The sequence below is a fragment of the Galeopterus variegatus genome, unplaced genomic scaffold, assembly GCF_000696425.1.
Source record: "Galeopterus variegatus unplaced genomic scaffold, G_variegatus-3.0.2 Scaffold6959, whole genome shotgun sequence".
NCBI lineage: Eukaryota > Metazoa > Chordata > Mammalia > Dermoptera > Cynocephalidae > Galeopterus > Galeopterus variegatus.
In genome coordinates this window covers 87,138-107,345 of record NW_007733070.1, presented here as the reverse complement: position 1 = coordinate 107,345, position 20,208 = coordinate 87,138, and the positions used below count along the sequence as shown (strand labels likewise).

General features: G+C 54.4%; 1 protein-coding gene across 1 annotated transcript in view; it reads right to left on the bottom strand.

Moving 5' to 3' along the window:
• The window catches only part of LOC103606922 (collagen alpha-1(XIII) chain-like), a gene marked incomplete at its 3' end in the record, with an annotated part of 49,859 nt that overhangs the window by 7,826 nt on the left and 21,825 nt on the right, over positions 1–20,208 (bottom strand). Inside the window, exons 12-17 of the mRNA XM_008591481.1 lie at positions 18,866–18,973; positions 16,249–16,275; positions 15,285–15,320; positions 4,413–4,457; positions 3,584–3,616; positions 2,802–2,828 (exon numbers count right to left, since the gene is read on the bottom strand). Of these exons, the coding sequence (XP_008589703.1) occupies positions 2,802–2,828; positions 3,584–3,616; positions 4,413–4,457; positions 15,285–15,320; positions 16,249–16,275; positions 18,866–18,973 (276 nt within the window). The remainder of the gene's footprint in view (positions 1–2,801; positions 2,829–3,583; positions 3,617–4,412; positions 4,458–15,284; positions 15,321–16,248; positions 16,276–18,865; positions 18,974–20,208) is intronic.

The window sequence follows — 20,208 nt, the reverse complement described above, 5'->3', positions numbered from 1 at the left end:
TTAGGAACTGTTTCTCCAGGATGTCTGTGAAGGCGCCAGCCCCACCGGCTCAGGACCTTGGCTTTCCTGGCTCCTGCCTCCCTGGCCCCTCCTTGGGCCCTTCTTTGAAAGACCCCCTTCCTCCCAAACCCCCATACTGGGCTGACTCCTTCCCAGAGCCACTTCACACTGGTGACAGCCTGCATGGCTATTCTCCCGTTCCCATGTGGCCTGGGCCCTCATCAGTCATGCATAGGGGGGACAACACTTGCAGCAGCACTGAGTCCCTTCCCGGGGTCTTCTGGGGACAGGGAGCAGTTTGGAATGCCAGTAGTTGGGCAAGCTCTTCCCTCAACCACTGGGCTCTTTTTCACCCTCTTACTGCCCGGCAGTTAGAAGCCCCAGTCTTTCCTACCTACCCACCTCTAGGGAAGAGAGAAAGCAGCTAACCATAACTTGTCCTTTGAAGGAATATTTTGAGAAGCTTGCCTTCTGTTATGGGTTGAATTGTGTCTCCCGCTCCAAGTTCACATGTTCACGTCCTAACCCCCAGGACCGCAGAATGTGACCTTATTTTGAGATAGGGTCATTGCAAATGTAATTAGTTAAGATGAGGTCATGTTGGAGGAAGGTGGGCCCCTAATCCAATATGCTGGTGTCCTTATGAAAAGGGGGAATTTGGACACAGACACACACACAGGGGGAATGCCACGTGAAGATGGAGGCAGAGACTGGGGTGATGGGTCTACAACCAAGCAGCACCAGAGACTGCCAGCATCCACCAGAAGGAACAACCCTGCCCACACCTGTATTTTGGGCTTCTAGCTTCCAGAACTGTGAGAGAATACATTTCTGTTGTGTAAGTTGCCCAGTGTGCGGTACTTGGTTATGGCAGCCCTAGCAAACCAATACACCTCCCCGACCAGCTTCTCACACTGCTGAAAAACTGCCCCCACCCCCGTGACATGATTCACGGAGTCCCTTGGAGAGACTTGAACCCATCCTCATTTCACAGATGAAGCAAGCTAGGTCCCAGAGGTCACATGACTCTGGACAACTCCCGACTGAGTCAGTGGCAGAGCTGCGTCTAGACCCAGGTCTCCTGATGCTTTGCCTTTCATGGCACAAAGACTTGGCTTTGCCTTCATAGAGCGTCTGTGTTAGTCAGCTTGGGCTGCCACAGGAAATGCCGTAGCCTCGGTGACTTAAACCGAAGAAGTTAACTTTCTCACAGTTCTGGAGGCTGGAAGTCTGGGATCAGGTGCCAGCGTGGTCGGGTTCTGGTGAGGACTCTCTTCCTGGCTTGTAGACGGTTGCCTTCTCGCCGTGTCCTTATGTGGCAGAGAGAAAGATCTCTCTTTCTTCCTCTTCTTATAAGGCCACCAATCCTATCTGATTGGAACCCTGTGTTCATGACCTCATTTAACCTTAATTACCTCCTAAAAGCCCAGTCTCCAAATACAGTCACATTGGGGGTTAGAGCTTCAACGTATGAATTGGGGGGGGGACATATTCAGTCCACAGCAGTGCCCGATATCAGGTGAGCACCCTGAGAATAGCCCACCAGTGGGTCTTAGCATCAGGTCAGCCTGAGAAGCTCTATGCTCCATGGCCCTGAGGGATAGCAGTTCTCATCTGTAATAATATGAACTGAGGGGGACCCTCGGATCATAATTTGGTCAGCTGTCTTAATGAACTTTCCAGCTGGAGACACAAAAGATACCACACCAAGTCTTTGAGTGTCATCTCCTAGCCACCTGCCCTTGGGTAGAAGCTGAATGGGAAAATGGCCTGAAGCCAGTAAGGAAGGTTGAAAATGGCCAGGCAGGGGCCCTGGTGACAGGAGGGAAGCAAGTCCCCAGGAGGCCCCAGTGGCCCTGCTCCTGGGGATGTTCCTTAGCCTGGGTATTCCCCCCAAACAGGCCAGGTCCAAAGGGAAAGGATGCAGGGGAGCAGGGGTGGAGGGAGGCGGTCTCCTCCTCCTGCTGGGCTTTCTGCTGTAACCCATGGCTTCCAAGGAGGACAGCATGCTCTCGAGGGTGGCTTTCCGAAGCTTTGCCAGGCCATCCTGTATTCCCCTCTTCCCAGGACACATGCACCTACAGCACACTGCAGACAAAACACCCGTCATGGAGGTGGGGCAGGGGGTCGGGGACCAGTGCTGCCGGGACGAGGGGGGCGCACACTCAAATACACACTTTCCTACCCTCTGCCCTCTCTTGCCCAGCAAACCTGGGGCCCTGGCTTCCCTCCTGCTCCTGGGTCTCCCTTTGAGGTAATAAGAGAAAGTCACTGATAAGAGGATGGGGTAAGTTGGGGGGTGGGGATGGGATGGGCAGTGAGCAGAGACCAGCATTTCCAGAATACTTGTCCCATAAACTCCTCCTCTTAAAAAAAGGGGTGCCATGGTCAAAAAAGTTTTTTAAAATGCTGCAAAAGATATTGCCTTTTTAGCCTCATTGCACATTCAGCATTTAAAAGGCTTGCAGCAAAGAAACCTGTGTAATATTTTTAACCTGGTATTTCTCAAACTTATTTGACCATTGAAACTTTTTTTCATGTCACATTTACTGTCCTAGAGCCCTGCGGGTGCAGGGGACAACAGCCACTGCCTGTTGCAGCTTACATGCATTCAGACTGGGAACCAGGGAAGGGGGAGGCATTTGTGTGCTCCTGACAAGTGGGCCCTTCTCTGCTCAGCCAGGTCCTCAGCCCTGGGCCAGCCTTAGGGGGGCCAAGAGCAAAGCAGCAGCAGCCCCCTCCCACCTCTGCCCCATGACCAATGCTCTGTGCAGCCCAGAACATTCCCTCTGCATCAGTACCTTGGCTCCTGGGGTCCCCGGCTCACCCTGTGTGGAAAAAAGAACTCAGGTGAAGAAATGAGAGAGAAAGAGAGAGACTGAGAGAGAGAGAGACGGCAAGCAGGAGGGAATGAGCAAAGGCACTCTGGTGGGGCCTGGGGTGTGCGATGTGGTGAAACATCTGGCCAGCCTGGGCTGTCCTCTGCTCAGGTGTCAGGCCCCAGGCCAAAGGAGGCCTACTGGGCTGCTGACCCTTAGAGACCCCTGTTCTTCCCCTAGGTGAGAGGCATGGCAGGTGTGAGCATAAGTGAGGTCCCCCAGGAGGAAGGAGAGGACGGAGCAGGCATTTGGTTTGGACATGGTGACCCCTGTAAGTGGACATTGAGCACTTGTGCTTTTGGGGTGTCCCCCCCCGATCTGCCTGGCAACTAAGTGGGTATTAGGGTGGGGCTTTAGGAGAAGGACTCCTGCTCGCCTCTCTGACACTTTGGCACCATGTAGCTGCTGAATTCCAGAATGTAAAGGAAAAAGTTGGGTTCCCTTTGTATACTGGCAGGCCAGTGAGACCTTTGGTTGAGGCTGGTAAACCTCTGCCACTTATTTGCAAGGCTTAGTTAAACATCTGTGGTTCAAGGTTGTGCATCCGGCATAGACATTACTTTCAGAGAAATGTTCCCAAATCCTGTCTGCCCCCTCACTGGTTCAGTAGCCATTCCCCTAAGCCCCTGAAGCCCCAGCCGGGTCCTCCTCCCACCTTCTCTCCCACCTGCCCCTGATGTGTTAAGTCACAACGTCCAACTGACCTTCATTCCAGCCATGGCGATCCCAGGAGCTCCCTGGTGGAGAGAAAAAAAAGGCATGGAGACTTGCTGCAGATGGGAGCAGCATGGAGGATGTGGCAGCCTCCCCTCCCCATGGTGACATGGGCAGGAAGACCACTCACTCTGCAGAGGGGCGCTGAGCTCGGTGCTACTGGGAGGCACAGTGGGGACTATGGGCCACTAGAGTGGACTAAAGGAGGTGTCCCTGGGGTAGAAGGGGGGCTTCACTAGAATATGAGAGGAAGAGGAGGGGATGGGAAGGGTGGGGTAGGGGAGGAAAGCAGATGACACGACACGAGGGCTGCTTTCCCTGCGTGCAGTCGCCCCGTGCATGTGAGTGGGTTACCCTCACAGGTAGCTCTCTGCACCTCTGCCCTCATGCACTGGACAGCAGCTGGGAGTGAACCCCATTTCCACAGCAGCCAAAACCACCAATTGATAGGCCGCCCAAAGTGCCACTTAGTGAATCCCAAGTGGAGATGATTTGGGGGGGGTCCCTACTCCACACGTGGGTCTCAGGACTGCGGCCAGAGCTGAGGTTACCTGAGAAGGCTTTTTAGGACCCAGAGATACCCAGGAGGGGGCCCAGCCACATCAGGAGGGTGCTGATGAGAGACTGCTCCTGGGCCCAGCATGAGCATCCTGCCTAAAGGACAGGCTGGTGGGGCAGTGAAGAGGGCCAGGGGAGCATGTGTGACCCTGTCCTCGCAGCAGAGTGTGAGAAGAGGAGGCTTGAGGACCTGGATTCCAGGGAGTCCTCAGAGCTTGGGAGAGAGGGATGGGCGCTGGGGGATGTGGGAGGCACAGATACCTTGGCTCCATGCTTGCCTGGCATCCCTGGCATGCCCCGTTCTCCCTGTAGAAGGTACGAGAGAAGCGATGAGAAGGGGACCAGACTCAGGGCCCTGTGGCCTGCAATGACATGAGTGAAGATGGCTGGCTGTGGGGCTTGGGACAGCCACCCAGCCCACGACGAGCTCTGCCATCGCCAGCAGGCATGCAGGCCACTCCCCTCAGTGATGTGAACTTGCAGGAAGGCCTGATCACAGATCACAGAGCAGGAAAAGTCCTCCAGAGAGAGAGACCCACGTGGTAGAACCGGGTCCAGCGAGAGGAGGTGACTTGCTCAAGACCTGCGGTCACTCAGTGGCTAGGTAGGGCTGTGGGTAGCAGCAGCGCGCCTGGCCACTTACCACTGCACACCTTCCCTCCAATCCTGCCCAGCACTGCTTGCCCCGTTAGTACTCCAGGAGGTTCGGGTGACTTGCTCAAGACCTGCGGTCACTCAGTGGCTAGGTAGGGCTGTGGGTAGCAGCAGCGTGCCTGGCCACTTACCACTGCACACCTTCCCTCCAATCCTGCCCAGCACTGCTTGCCCCGTTAGTACTCCAGGAGGTTCGTAGGATGGTACCTGCGGTTGTGCAGACGATGTCCCTCCTCTCTTCATCTGAGCTTCCTTTCCCTCCCACGTCCCTGGGTCTAACTCTTCCAGGGGCATGTGGGCCTTGGCTTGGTGCCTGCCCACTTCTCTGCACCCACCACTGAGCCTCCCCGTCCAGGGGCACCAGCTGAGCTGGGGCCTCTCTGGGATTTGTGGGGCTTGCTCTACCAGCTCAGCACAGCCCCATCTCTATCGTCAACCTCTTTACCACCCTGTGGAATGCCAAACTCTTGGGAGGGGAGGGGGCAAGCTGGGGAGGAAGGACATACCACAAGGAGGTGAGGTTGGAGATGACAGCCAGTGACACTTGGGGGCCAAGAGTAGGTAAGTCAGGACTACAACCTGCCGTACCAGGGAGGACGGAGGGCAGCTCCTGTCTCTGTAAGTTGAACCCTGTACCAAGTCTCAGCACACAGCCCCAGCCAGGCCCAGGATGTTATCCAGCAGCAGGTGACAGCTGCCAGTCTGCTGCAGCTCCCTGTGTGTGACAGCCAGTGCCGTGCACAGGCGACACGGAGCCCTGACAGACCCTCCTCAGGCTGAGTGCTGTATGCAGGCCAGGCTGCAATCCCACAGGCATAAAGGCCAAGGGGGGACCTGGGCCCACCTGGCCCCCACCTCCTCAGCTGTCCGCTCTCTCGCTTCTCTGCCATCTTACAGGAAGTCGTGGTCCACCCTTTTCACCACCGTAAGAGCTACTTCCACCCTCTTCCTCCATGATCAGACCCCTACACTGGTGTCCAAATGAGCTTGTCAATACACAGGCTGGATAGTGAGACTTGCCTGCTTCAAAATATGCACTGCCTGGTACTGACTGTAGAAAATGGGCCAGTCTCCAAGTAATGCATTCTGAGCCCGCTTGCTTCCTGGCCTCATCACCTGACATCCTGGTGGATATCAACTACTGCTTCCCTGAAAAGAACACCCATTTTCATGATTCTATGCCTTTCTGCTATCTCCTCAACCCCAAATCTTATCTATTGTTCGGGGCCCTGGTCAATGAAGTGTTCAGTGCTCTTATGGGTGTCCTGGGGCTGAGCTGCGCCCTCACACTGACCCCTATGGGCCACACACCTGAGGGCTCCCCAGCAGAGAGGGGCTTTGCCCTGCCTCCAGCCTGCAGAGGCTGCCTGATGGAAGCAGGGCCCTGGCCATCTCCTCTATGAAGCCGTTTGCTTTTCCCTATAAGCCGGAGCCAGTTCCTCAATACAGCAGGGAACAATTTGCCTCTGTGACCCACGGGCACAAATTCCTGTCTGCCTGTGATGGCTTTACCTTCCTCTTGGGCCAAGTTCCTGATTTCTGCAAAAGGCCCAGAATCTTTATTTCTAAATGCCAGAGCCCTCCTCATCCTGACCCCACCAGTGACCCCCTTGCCACAGGCAGGAATGCAGAGGTGAACTCAGAAAGTGACCATAGCAAACAAGCCAGTGCCCCAGGTCTGCCCCAGCTGTTAAATCCCCTTTTGTGGGATAGAGCAGAGACAGAAACAGCCATTTACTGAACCTGCCTTGGGTGAGAGTGTCACATCCTTCCTCTGTTTGATCTCCAAGAATCCCCTCCCCTCCAGTGTGGGAGTGGATGTTATTCCCGTTTCACAGGTAAGCAAACTATGGCTCAGAGGGGCCGGGTTCGATTGCCAAGGTCATGCACAGTAGGGCTTTGAACACAAGTTTGTTGTCTGCCAAGGCCCAGGTGCTCATTTCCCTTATCCAACCCCAACACCAGACGGACTGATGTTCCACCTGCTTCCATCAGGCAGCTGCTACAGCTGGAAGCAGGGCAAAGCCCCTCTCTGCCGGGGGCCCTCAGGTCTGTGACCCATCAAGTGAAGGGGTCAATGTGAAAGGCCACACGGCCAAGGGCACCCACAGAAAAGCTCAGGGCAGGGCCCTGCCTGTGCACACAGGTCTGCTCTGTGGCCAGCAGAGGGCGCGACAGGACCTTGTCTGAAGTCTGGCCACTGCAGCTCAAAGCCCCCACTCAGGAGCACCAGAAGAGGGCCCCATCACTCTTTTTTTTGGAGGACCACAATCCCCTGCTCGCATTCCAACCAAACCAACCAGGTTGGCTCAGCAAGGAAGCTCCCAGAGAGCATGCCTGATGGGGGGTGCAGGGGGCGGTCAGCTTGGGAGTCCCTGACTGGTCAGAGGCCTCCCATTTCGCTCTCTCTTCCTCTTCACCTTTTCTTCAGCTTTTCCCCAGTGCCTCTGCCCTCCTTTTCCACCTCCACTTTGGAGAGCTCGGCTGGAGTCTGTGTGTTCATGGATAAGCCGCTTTCCCTCTCTGGGCCCGGGATCCTTGTTTGCAAAGTGAGATTAGTCCAGACACCTCCTGCCCACCCCTGCTCCTCGGTCTTTCTCCACCCATCCTAGCCTGGTCTTTGCTTCCTGCGCAGCCCTTAGGAGAGAGAGAGGCCAAAGCTGGAGAGGTGACACACAGTTCTGCTGGCAGCAAAGAAAAAGGCTCCGTAGGGGAGGGGGCCTTAGCTTTGGGTACAAATGCGGCTCTAGGAGGGGGCTCAGCAGATCTCAGCCCTCCCCTCCCCCTACCCAGAGGGACAGCTGCAGGATGCTGTTGCAGGGAAGGGAGGTGGGGTCTGCTTCACGCTCATCTCCGGACTTCTGTCTCCAATCTCCGAAGAAACCACCGTGCAGAGCTAAACCCGGGGAGTGATGGTTTCCAGGCTAATTGGTGCTGTCTTTAGCTGCTGTTCGTTTGAGCATGTAGACACAACCAAGCACTCAAGGGAAATCGGGCCCCTTGGGGCCTCCTTGGGAGGCGGCCCTCTTGGTTAGGGTGGATGACCTTTGCCCCTTCCCTCTCCTCTGGGTCAAGTCTCTTAATTTTGCACATGACCCAGGCTCCCTTGATGCCCATGTCAGAGCCTCTCTGCCTCCCTCCCCTGTGCGGGGCAGGAAGCGGGGGCGACGGCTGACCCCGCCTGCAGCTCCCGCCTGCAGCTCGCTCTGATCTCATTAGTCTCACTCCTCAGGGCCTGTCTCTATTGGCTTGCCCCTGCCTGGCCTCTGAAACGGAAAGCTTGGCTTCTCCTAAATCAGAAACCATTGCCTCCTGGATGGTGGGTGAGGTGAAGAGAGGGTGGCAGTCATTATCAAGGACTCCAGGGTGGGGGGCTGGTGGTGGCAATTGCTAAAGGAGGACGGTGACACACTTCTGATCATAGAGCTGTTCCTTGTGGCATGTCTTTGTGAAATCCTCTCTAGAGACTCCTTCTTTTCTAATTCCCCTCTTAAGGTTTTCTGTTTAAAAGCTTTGTTAGGAATTGTGCTCAATTTACATCCACTCACTCATTACTGTCTTTGTCTTTGGGGTGGGGGGGCTGGCTCTGATAGTCTGATTTATCTCCTCTACCTCTGCCTTCCCCTGTCTTCCCAGTGAGGACACTAGAAGCTCCCCCGGGGGGGCTCTCAGCCACCTGATCTGGGCTATCCTATGTCTGGGGAAGTGGGTGCTCTGAGGGTTATAAAGGGTCTCGGCCCATTTGCACCAAGTGTGATGTCAGAAACTGCAACTCCCAGGCCAGCACCCAGGCCACCTCTCTGGGAGGCCTCTTTAACCTCAGTGCCAAGGACCAATGCACAGAAGGGGTGGACTGCAGTGATTGTGGCTGAGAAGCCTCTGGGGGAGTACAGAGGGACAGGCAGGGGGTTGCCCCAAATGACCTGAAGGCCTGTCCCAGCCCTGACTGTGAGGCTGCCACTCAGACTTCTCAGCTGGGCCCTCCCTGCACCTGAGCACATTATAGCATCAATAGGTCCTCTATTCTGGCCCAGCCTCCAGGTGGGAGGACCCATCCTTCACAGAGATGACAGGATGGAGGCACGCTCTAGCCGGCCAAGCTCCGGTCCTGAGGGAATGGCCTCTTAATTGGTGATTTACTGTTTGTTGAACAAGCTGGGCAGGGACTTGGCAAGAAGACAGTCTGGAAGGAGGCAGGGGGCTTCAAGGTCAGCTCCCCAGCCAAATAGAGTTCAGGACAGGGAAGCACAGGAGTCAAATGGACCTCCCTAAAGTGAGGTCTGGGTGGGGAGGCCCTGGGCCGAATGCAACTTGGCACACACATTCGTTGTTCTCTGCAGGGAAGGAGGAAGGACTGTCTGAGGTTGGGGGGTGTAGAGGGCTGGGGGGAGGCCAGCGGGCGACTCAGGCCTCGTGCCTGGACAGGGGCCCTTTCCTGGGCTGGAAAAGCCGGGTGAGGAAGGCTAATGCCTTTCTTTCCCATAAAAAGTTCCCAGCCCACCCTTCCGGGAAAAAGGCAGCTAAGTTCCTGCTTCCCTGCCCCAGCCAGCCTCCAGACCACAGAGGACTGGAACCACGGAAATCCCAGGTCCTCCGGTAATTAGGGCCGGCAGGAAGTGATCCAGGGAATTACCGGGGTCGGGCGCCCCATTGAAGGCCAGGGCTTTGGAAGGGCGGCTGGCTTGTAATCTCAATTTGAGATCGGTTGGTTTTGTAGTTAGTTCCAAAAAGAAAAGTCAGCTCTAATTAATCTGTGGACTTTGGAGTGCAGGAGAAACAGGGCCCAGAGCATACAGGGTGGGGGCGGGGGTCCTTTCAGCCCCACGAGGCCTCAGATCTGGGGCCCAGGTCTTAGTTTTCTGATTTGCTTTAATTTAAATGGTCTGAATGTCCCCTCCGGGATTTCATGGCTTTGAAGGAAAATGCTGTCCCCACATCGGCAGGCTTGCGTGTCTATGGCTTCCATCTGTAAGGAGCACTTTGCTGTATGTGAATGACACGTGAAGCCTGGGGTTACTCAGGCCCTCTGGCAGCCAGAGGGATGCAGGAAAGTTTCAGAAATAGCTGTTACAGAAGGTTGAGACAGGCTGCCTCCTCCTGGCTTTATTGGCAGTCCTGGGACCATCCCAACTCCCTGCGGGAATCATTTGGGTAGAGTCAGTGCCAATGGGCCAAACACAGCACTTCCTTAGTTCTTTGACAGGAGCAACACACCCAGTGCCCCACGTTCTCTGCTGCCAACTGTCCAGAATCTGCTCCCAGAGAGCCTGGGAGGCTAAGAGGAAGGCCTGAATCCAGCCACAACCTTCTTCTCACAAGGAAAACAGCTCAATTCCCACCTCTTTTCCTTCCACTGTGGGGGTGGGGAGGAAGAGTGGGTGTCTACTGGAAATCATGGGGTCCCGGGGACTCATAAGATACAGTTAGTGAAGCCATTCAGAGCGAGGCTTTGAGGTGAGCCAGATGTGTCTTCACTACTATTTAGTGTGGACCTTGGGGGAAATGGCCTCTGTGAACCTCAGTTTGCTCATCTGTAAATTGGGGATAACGATAAAACCTGCCTCACAGGGCTTTACAAGGATTCAATAAGATGATGTAAGCACAGTGCCTAGCACACAGCCTGGCATGTGGAAGCGGCTCAGTATTTATAATAGCACTAGTTACCAGTGCACAAAAGCATGTCCACCCCCCGGGGCCCTGGCTCTGACTGTGGATCAGAATCTGCCTTTGCAGAAGGATTGAGGGGCAGAAGAAGGGCCAGCATGGCCACAGAATGAGGGCTGAGGCAGACTGGGGGGGTCAGCTTCTGCTCCCCATGCCCCTCTCCAACGCCTGAGCCATCCGACCCATACTCCCACTGTGAGACAGCAGTGCCAGCTCTGATGCACTGAGAGATAAGGTCTCACCGAGTTTTGTGATCCACATACAGTCTGACGATACTCGTCAATCCTCTTGAAAGAGAGCCAAGGTTGTAATGTTTTAAACACGCTTTACGTCTTGCAACATATTTAAAGTAGATCAGTGTCATAAATTTGGATCAAATAGGTACCACATGGGTGTACAACAATACTTGCAATGTTTAGGCAGGAGGGCTGGGCCCGAGGAGGGGGGCAGAGGCCTCACGAGGGGCCGCTGGCCACTCTGTGCTTTGATCTGGCGGAGCTGGTGGAGAAGGCTGCCTTGCTGGCCCATCCAGCTGGTGGAGGTGGGGTGGGGTGGTGGTGGTGGACGGAACTAATCACTAGCAAACTTCACCGGCTGAGAGGCATCTTTGCCGAGGGCCGAGTTCACCCTGTGCTGTCAGGGAGGCCTCCTGAATGTGGACCAAGTCTCTGGGATGGAGCGAGTGGCACTCCAGGGGAAAGTCCATCAGTGACCCTACGGGTCCTGCTCACACCGACTGTAAGGGGCAGCTACGTGGCCTCGAGTTCACCCTGTGCTGTCAGGGAGGCCTCCTGAATGTGGACCAAGTCTCTGGGATGGAGCAAGTGGCACTCCAGGGGAAAGTCCATCAGTGACCCTACGGGTCCTGCTCACACCGACTGTAAGGGGCAGCTACGTGGCCTCTGTGTCAGCTCGGTGTCCCCACCTGCTGATGCCCCCTCCTCCGTAAGGTGGCGGGGTAGGAGCAAACTCTTCTTCCCAGCATCTGTGACCAAGCCGCCCTCCATGTGAGCACTTCATTCCAAGCAGAGAGCAGAGAGGGGAGGAGAGAGAAGTGAGGACTGATGGGCAAAAGAAGGAAGACTGGGGAGTAGCTCTCCACATCCCAAAGCACCACAGGGGAGGGTGGTCTGTGCACAGTTAGCTCAGCCTGGGGTGAGACCCCCTGAGTGGACATTCACTTCTGCAGCAGGGTGCAAAGACGGCTGTCCACTGAGCTTGGACTCATGAGACCTAGCTTCTAATCCCACCATGGTCGTTCACCAGCTGTGCAACCTTGGGCAAAGGATTAACCTCTCTGAGCTTCTCATCTGCATAATCGAGATAACGAGCCCTGACGACTGGGCTACGGTAAGAACCGAGTGAGACAGGGAGTGAATAAACTTTGGCTACACTGGGGCTGTGGAGTATTGCTGCACTTGTCTGTCAGCACCCAAGATAAAAAATCCCATTTAAGGATTCTAAGGTAAAGCAAACTTCTTCCTGAGCATGGTGATCACCAGGGTCAAGACACCTGTCCCAGTGGGGCTGGGGCAGTGGGACAGGCACTTGTAGCCTCCCAAGGAATGACCTTTAGTCCTTGGGGGCGAACCTTCTGCTGATGGTTGTCAGTTCCCAGTGCATGCCCTCTGGCCTCTGTGGACTAGGAGGCATTGGGGACTTGGTGACAGGACGAGGGTCCAGCAGGGTGAGGGCCAGCACAAAGATGAGAGTGCTGGGGCCACCTGCAGGCCAGTTGGCTTTGCCAGGCTGATGGCTCCAGTGGTGCCTACTGAAAAGATATAATCAGAGGCTGGGGGAAGTGGAGGCGGCAGGAGCCTTCCAGAGACCCAGAGACCCAGAGAGGCAGTGCGGGGGAGCTCGTGGCCTCACATCCCCTCCAGATTGCATGAGAAGAGGACGTTGTGGAAAAGCAGAGAGGGGTGGTTTGGCAGAGGAGGAAGTGGTGGGGGCACGAGTCAAAATGAGGGCACGGCCTTCTCCCTGGCTCCTCACGAGAACTGTGAAGGGTGACACTTCTGATAGCCCCAGGTGTGGATGGAGAAAAGACTTGGACAAAGGCTTTAGGAGACCAAGACTCCTCACAAAGTTGGGGGCTGCGCCTCTTCGGGGATATGGAGTCAACTCTGCACCCAGGAGGCCAGGATTTCCGTGAGCTGGAAGGGATTTTAATCCAGTTTCCCATCTGCTCTAGAGGCTTCTCTTAAGCCATCTCAGAGCAGAAGTTATCCAGTCCCCACTTGAATACCTCTGGCGATGGGCGCTCCCTCCCTCCCAAGGTACCTGGCTATCCGGACACTCCTTCTTACTGAGCTGGAATTGTTCTTCCTGTAGGGCCTACCCCTCAGCACTTGCTCTGCCCCCAGCCATGCAAAAGAGTAACGTGCTCTGAGCAAACCTCCTGGCTCCCTGGGGGACAGAAACCCCCCTGCCCCCTCCGTCAGCAGGACTTCACTGGTTTTCACTACGAATCAGTGCAGCCAGGGGTGAATGGTGCTCCCTACATTCTGAGTCTAGGATTGCTACCTTCATGGGCCAGGCCCTCTCGCATCACGACACCCCAGCTAAGGCAGAGGCCTCTCCATCCTCAGGACAACAAACCCCAAGCTCCTTTCTGGATGAGGGAGACTTCCAGTTTACAGCAGATGAAGATGCCTGTCATAGTATGATACCAGTTGTGGGTATCGCCGTGACCCCTGGGGACCCTCTGCTGGTCCCACAGCCCCTTCGCAGCTTGAAAGAGCTGGTCCAGCTACTAATGGGAAAACCGACCTTGCGTTGCACCAAGAGGCAATAAATTTTGTGAGTCTGTGTGAGTGGATAAAGGCGACCGCAGGGGCTATGATTTCCACTTCCTGACACAATACAAACTTCTCGGTTTATGCAGAACTAATTAAGGAGCTCTCCGGTCTTGCCATTTCACCCACCAAGCACCCATAAAACAATGTGGTGACGGCGGCTGCCCCACTACAATGCGCGAGGAATGTGCTTCTCCAAAGTGATTCTTCCCTTTCCAACATCTCTTCCCCCTCCCAGTGTCTTTCCTTCCTGCCTTTTTTCTCACCCTGGAAGGCTCCAGAGGCTTGCCAGCCAGGGCCCGGAGGGGAGGGATGGGCTCCTTGAAACAGGAGGTACCAGGGGAAGGACCCAGACCTGGACTTGAATTCCTGCTCTGCCATTTAAGAGCCATGAGGCTTTGGGCACACCTCAGTTTCCTCACTTGTTAAATAGGAGAATGGTAATACCAGCCTCATGGGGTGCTTTTAGGGTTAGAAATAATGCAGGTTGTGTTGAAAGACAGTCTGGCACATAGTAGGTGTTCAGTAAGTAGTGACCATTATTAAAATTATTATGTTATTATAGTTATTATAATGACCCCTTCTGGGCTTTTGCCCAAATCATTTTCCTACTAAAACACCATTTCCCTTCAAATTTGCTGGAGAACCACAGTGGTGGATTAAAAACGGCCATAAATAGCTGGCCCGTGGCTCACTTGGGAGAGTGTGGTGCTGATGGCACCGAGGCCACAGGTTCGGATCCTATATAGGGATGGCCTCTTAGCTCAATGGGTGAGCGTGGTGCTGACATCACCAAGTCAAGGGTTAAGATCCCTTTACCGGTCATGTTTTTAAAAAACAAAAAAAGGCCATAAATGCCTTACTACGCTTCTGATCAGGAAGTGGAGACCAAGTTTCCTCCCACACTGACCCACATGACTTGGTCACATGACTTGCTTCAACCAATAAGACATGAGAAAATGTGATGACAGCAGCCACTTGAAAGGAGCTTATGCACCAGGACCTGCCATGCTGTAAGGAAGCCTGTCTAGCCTACTGGGGGATTAGAGGCCATGTCGGGGAGAACAGAGGCCCCCAGCCACCAGCCAACACCAACCACCAGACATGTGAATGAGGCCAGTCTGGCCCCTCCAGCTCTTCCATCTGCACCAGGACCTGCCATGCTGTAAGGAAGCCTGTCTAGCCTACTGGGGGATTAGAGGCCATGTGGGGGAGAACAGAGGCCCCCAGCCACCAGCCAACACCAACCACCAGACTTGTGAATGAGGCCAGTCTGGCCCCTCCAGCTCTTCCATCTACCATCCAATGCCACTGTGTGAGTGGGCCCAGGTGAGCTCAGCAGAACTCCCAGATCGCCTCATTTTAAGCCAGTAAGTTTGGAATGGTTTGTTACGTGGCAACAGATAACAATATACCCATTTGTTCATCAAGGTTGTGTTCACGGGCTGTCTTTGCCCAGAAGACTTCCCAAAGTCCTCAAACCTGCAATTCATCTCTCCAACCCCTGTCCTCACAAGCACCTTGCAGTGGTGGCATTTCACATTCCGCCTTCACCAGGGTTGTTTGTGCAGAAATGCTTCTGCCTCTCTGGCCTGTGAGCTGCTAGAGAGCAGAGCTGGGCCCCCTACATGTCCCCCGCCATGCTCAGCACGGAGCTCTGCCCAGGCTGGGCCCCAGTAATCTAGTTCCCACTTATCAAGCCCACAGGGAGCCAGCGAGTCCCTGGCCAGCCTCAGTATAGACGCAGCCACCCAGATTGGCAAGGAGAGACCCTACCAGGTCTGAGGTCCAGCGGGGCCACTGATTTGCCCGAGGCCCTGCCCATCTGCTCCTCCTCCTCCCCCAGGTGGGGACGCTAAGCCCTCTTCAGCCAACCTAGCAGGCATTGTGAGGTGCACGCTGGGTGGCATGTGCAAACGTGCATTGTGTGTGACCACGTTCTGACCCTGTGTGCACTGTGGTGAGGCCCTGCTTGGGTTATGGCTGAAGGCAGTGGGGGCCTCCCCCTCCAACTTACCTTCCGGCCGTGGTAGCCCTGGATCCCTGGGTCTCCCTGGGTGGACAAAGAGAAGGCCATTTAAGTGGTTTCCCAATGCCAAACTTTGGCTCATGCTGTTCCCCACGCAATACCATCCCTTTTCCTCCCAACGACACCAAATCCTCCTGTCTCATCAACACCCACCTCCAGCTGTCCTGGAACAACAGCTCTTGGTTCCTCTGAGGCCAACAGAGATTGTTCTACGCTTTGGAACAAGCCCTGCTTTGCAGAGGCTGAGGAATGCCAGGAAGGCTCAAGTTGGTAGGGACCCAGGAGACCTTAGTGTTAGATTTTGTTCCACTAGCGACTATTTGTTGAACCTGGACAAGTCACTTCCCCCAGCCCTCTCAGCGTGCACATTTATAAAGTAGTTGGCCTGGATTTGTGCTTTGGGCCTTCTCGTCCCTAGAGCCCTGGGGTCCCCAGTTTCAAAGGGAGAGTCTGTTTGACACTGGGCTTCTGGGTAAGGATTCACAAGACACTGGATGTCCCCAGAGGTCTCTTCCAGTTCTGACACTTTATGGAATGTAATTTTACTGGGATATTGTGACAGTATCCTGGACATCAGCCTTGTGGGTCCGTGCCTTCTACACCAGCTATAACACCAGTGTATTCCAGTTCTGACACTTTATGGAATGTAATTTTACTGGGATATTGTGACAGTATCCTGGACATTAGCCTTGTGGGTCCGTGCCTTCTACACCAGCTATAACACCAGTGTATTGCCTGCTCAGTCGGCCTGACTACACAAGAAGTGCGGTTCTTGTTGGAACAAAATCACTTCCTAAGAGGAGGGCGGTGTTTAGAAGTGAGCCCAGCCTGATCTAGCTCTCAGCTGAGGTCGCTCTCTGCTCCTTCCTCCATAGCCTTCAGTGCTGCCACCCCACCATTCCCGCAGGGAGCTCTCCCACCTCCCCGGTGCATCATGCAGAAGGGAACTTACCTTCTGTCCAGGAGGCCCAGGTAAGCCCTGTGGAAGCAAGAAAAAGGTGAGTGGGTGTGGTTTCCACTGGTAAATGGCTGAGGCTAGCCATGTTTACAGTGGAGGCTGGAACACAGTAGCCCCCGAATAGCTATGATGAGAGAATGGGCATACTAGAGAACAGCTCTAGATGATCCTGGAAGGGCATCTGGAACCTGCTGAGGGCACGTGGGGACAACAGGCTTATGTCCCTCTTTGGAGCCATGTGGGCACTGTGGGCATCTCTGCTGTGCTCGCCCACTGGAAAGTAGGTCAGCAGCATCGTGTTAAATTGGCAGTGTGGTTTGGTCCAGATCCTCACCCACCCACCTCCTAATTGGGACCCCTCCCTAGAAAGCCACCCTTGCCCAGAAGACAGTTGGTTTTACCCTTGGCCCTGTCTGCCTGTGGAGGAGCCTCTGTCTCCTTCTGCCCAGCGTGCTATGACCACGGCAGCTGGCCATGGTGAGGTGCGGTGGGCTGAGCGGCCTGTGGGAGCCGGAGGGAGAGGCCAGGGCAGGCTGGCTCCACCGCAGTCTCTGGCACAGGTCTGGATGGCAAATGTGGGCTGGGGAAAGCCATGATGCCAGAGTCTGATCTGTTTCAATTGGTTTTAAAAACAAGCTTTCTGGGTTTTTTTGTTTGTTTGTTTTTTAAGATATAAACAACCTAACAAAGAAAAACCACCTGTCTTGGGTTCAGTGACTGAGGCCCGATGTCCTGGGGGGTGAAGAGGGGCAGCAGTTAGCTAAGAAGTGAATTTTGAGCACTTTTTTGGTTTTTTTAAGATATAAACAACCTAACAAAGAAAAACCACCTGTCTTGGGTTCAGTGACTGAGGCCCAATGTCCTGGGGGGTGAAGAGGGGCAGCAGTTAGCTAAGAAGTGAATTTTGAGCACTTTTTTAATTTCCTTGGCTTGATTTGTTTCAATTTCCTAAATTTCACTTCCTTTCAGGTTTTCCGTTTTCCCATCTAAAAATTGATGGATATAAGATTAATCTCCTTCTCTGGGGTCCTGGGGAGAAATTATGGAAATATTTCAAATCTGTTGCAGGGTCAAGTTGGGCAGGAGAGCGGCTCCCAGAAACTTAGGTTTTCAGTTTTGTGCTGGCCTTCCCAGACAAGCTGTCACCTGGCTGAGGAGTACCCCATATAGAGCCCCAAGACTGGCAGCAGGGCAGCGAAGGGGCCCAGACATAAAACTGAGTGATCTTGGACGTGGCCGAGCCCATCAAGGGCTATTTGTCAGGGATATCCCAGACCCAGCGTTTCCACCTCTGGGAGTCGACCCCAGAGAAACTACCAGAGATGTGTACGGACATTTTTGTTCAAGGATACAGATCACAGAATGGGACTCATTAAATTTGTTATAAATAAGCCCAGGGGCCCTAAAATCAGTATCAGAAGAGAATTTTCCTGACATAGGAAAGGGCTTGTTTTATGATGAATGAAAATCTTCACGTACAGACTGTTATGTTACTCAGAACATTTTCAACCTGGAAAGTGATTATGGGCAGATGTGCCTACAGAAAAAAATGGAAGAACTCGCCAAGATCTTAACGATGGTAAACTCAAGGTGAGAAAATAGATGATTTAAGACTTTTTCTTGTCTATGTTCCAAAATTTTCAGAGTGAATGTATGATGTTTGGTCATAAGGAAGAAAAACAGTACCCACCAAGGTATTCTCTTGCCTGGGTGCTTTGTTGTACTAAATTGAGCTGAGAGAGTAGGGTTTCGGCCAGGGTATAAAAATGGGTGATTTTGTGGCCACTGGACTTGACCTGTCACCTGAATGTGGCCCTACATGGAGGGGGTCCTCCTGGATCATTACCAGAAGTGCCCTGCAATGGGCCGGCCCGGTGGTGCGCTGCTTGGGAGCGCAGTGGTGCTCCCGCCGAGGGTTCGGATCCCACATACAGACCGGCCACTCACTGGCTGAGCAAGGTGCGGGCGCGACACCGAGGGTTGCGATCCCGTTGCCAGTTCTGGTCCGGTACGGGTGCGACACTGAGGGTTGCGATCCCGTTGCCGGTCACGAAAAAAGACAAAAAGGGAAAAAAAAAAAAAAGAAGTGCCCTGCAAGTCCCCAGGCTTGATGCAGTGCCCCTGGCCAACCGGACATCCAGCTTGGAAGGAAAGTATAAGTGTGAAACCCGCATGCACCCCAAAAGGCATGTGCGTCAGGGGTGCCAGGTGACTGGACGTCCCCTTGCTACCTCCTTCAGAACCCACTGCCCACAACTCAGGTTTTCCTAAGCCTAGTGGTCAAGGACAGTCTTCAAAGGTGGCCCTGGGAATTTTCCCTCCAAGTTCCTCTCTGCTGAGGCCGGAGAAGGGGCAGCTTATTAGTGGTCTCCTTCCCTGGAAGGCAGTGGCTGGACATGGCCTCAGCAGGTACATTTTCAGAGCCAGAGTGCAACAGGTGAGTGTGGCAGGGATAGGTAGCTGCTTGCATGAGCCACCCAAATCCAACGGCCTTGCAAAGGTGTTTCTGCCATTTGTCAGGAACCCAGGTTCCCATTGGTTATTGAAGGTTTGGAGGCTTCCAAATAATTCTTGGGACAAATATTAAAGGAGAGGGGAAGGGGATACTTACAGGTGGCCCCATGGGCCCTGGCAGTCCTGGATGCCCCAGGGGGCCACTTGGTCCAGGGGGGCCTGGTGGCCCTGGTGGCCCTTGGATGCCGGCCTGGCCCTGTTCACCCTGAGGTTCATGGAAACAAGTGTTAGAGTGAAGACCCCCGGAGCTGTAGACTGGTTCCCGCCCCAGTGCCATGCACCCAGTGAAGGCCCTGCTTGCGTTCTGCTGGGAAGGTGGCGGTGACAGTGGGGAGGAGATGGTGGCAAGATGGTGATGATGCTGAGGTGGTGGTGACTGCATGCAGGAGCTGGTGGCAGTGAGAAGACGGCCAAGACATTAGGTCCCCAAGAGGTGGGGCTTCCAGAGAGGACTTGCTGCTCAGGGCAACTGGCAGAGGACTGAGAGCCGGCTGGGCCCCACTGCAGGCCTGCTCCCAGCCTGGCCAGATGCAGCCAGGACCTGCCCCGTCACCCTCTCTCTGAGTGGCAAGTCATATCAGCTCTCTGAGCCCAGCCTCTCTGCCACCAAATGGGAACAAGCAGTTCCTCGTCTCCTGTCTCAGCTTGTTGCTGTCTTAATGATCTGGCCCAGAGGGTCAAATGAGATCCTTAGGTCAGAAGCCACAGAATTTTGTTTGGCTCCTAAACAACTGAGCAAGAGATTCTGTGTAAAAAATTTGGATTGGTGGCTTCTGATGAAAAACTGGGAACCCTGGAAATGCTGGCCCCACATGCCTGGGCCCAAGGAGTGGCCACTCCTTTAGGTGGCAAGAGTTCTCCAATTGCCTGGTCCCACACCCTCCCCATCCTTTCTTACAGGCGGCCTGCTTCCGTCACTTATGTGGTCCACCTGGCCTCAGGGCAGTTGAGTGCAACCCTTGGCTTGGCTGAAAGAGTTCTGAAGCTGTAAAGTGCTTTATGCCTGTATGGGTTACTATCATTTTTCCCTTGCTCCACCCGACTCCCCAGCCAGCTGCTCTGAGCTCAGCCTTTGTCACCCACCATGCCTGTCCCCAAGATAAACTGTGAGCTTAGGGAGGCAGGGATGGCACCGTGATCTCTCAGGAGGAAGAGCGAGCTTGGTCCATATGACCCAAATCTTGGTCATCCTAGATGTAGACCAGTGCCATTATACTATTTTCTAAATGACCTCTCCTGAGACGATCTGGGCTCAGCTCTTGTGAGGAGGGGCCCATTCCTGTAGATGAGCTAAATAAAGCACAGCAGCCTGGCAGGTATGAGAGGTCCAGGCTGGGTGCAGGCGGACATGGGCTGCCTGAGTTCTAGGCCAGCCCACCGTTCTTGTTGTGACCTCAACAAGCCCCATGACACTCGGGGTCTCCTGCTTCCCCGTGTGCA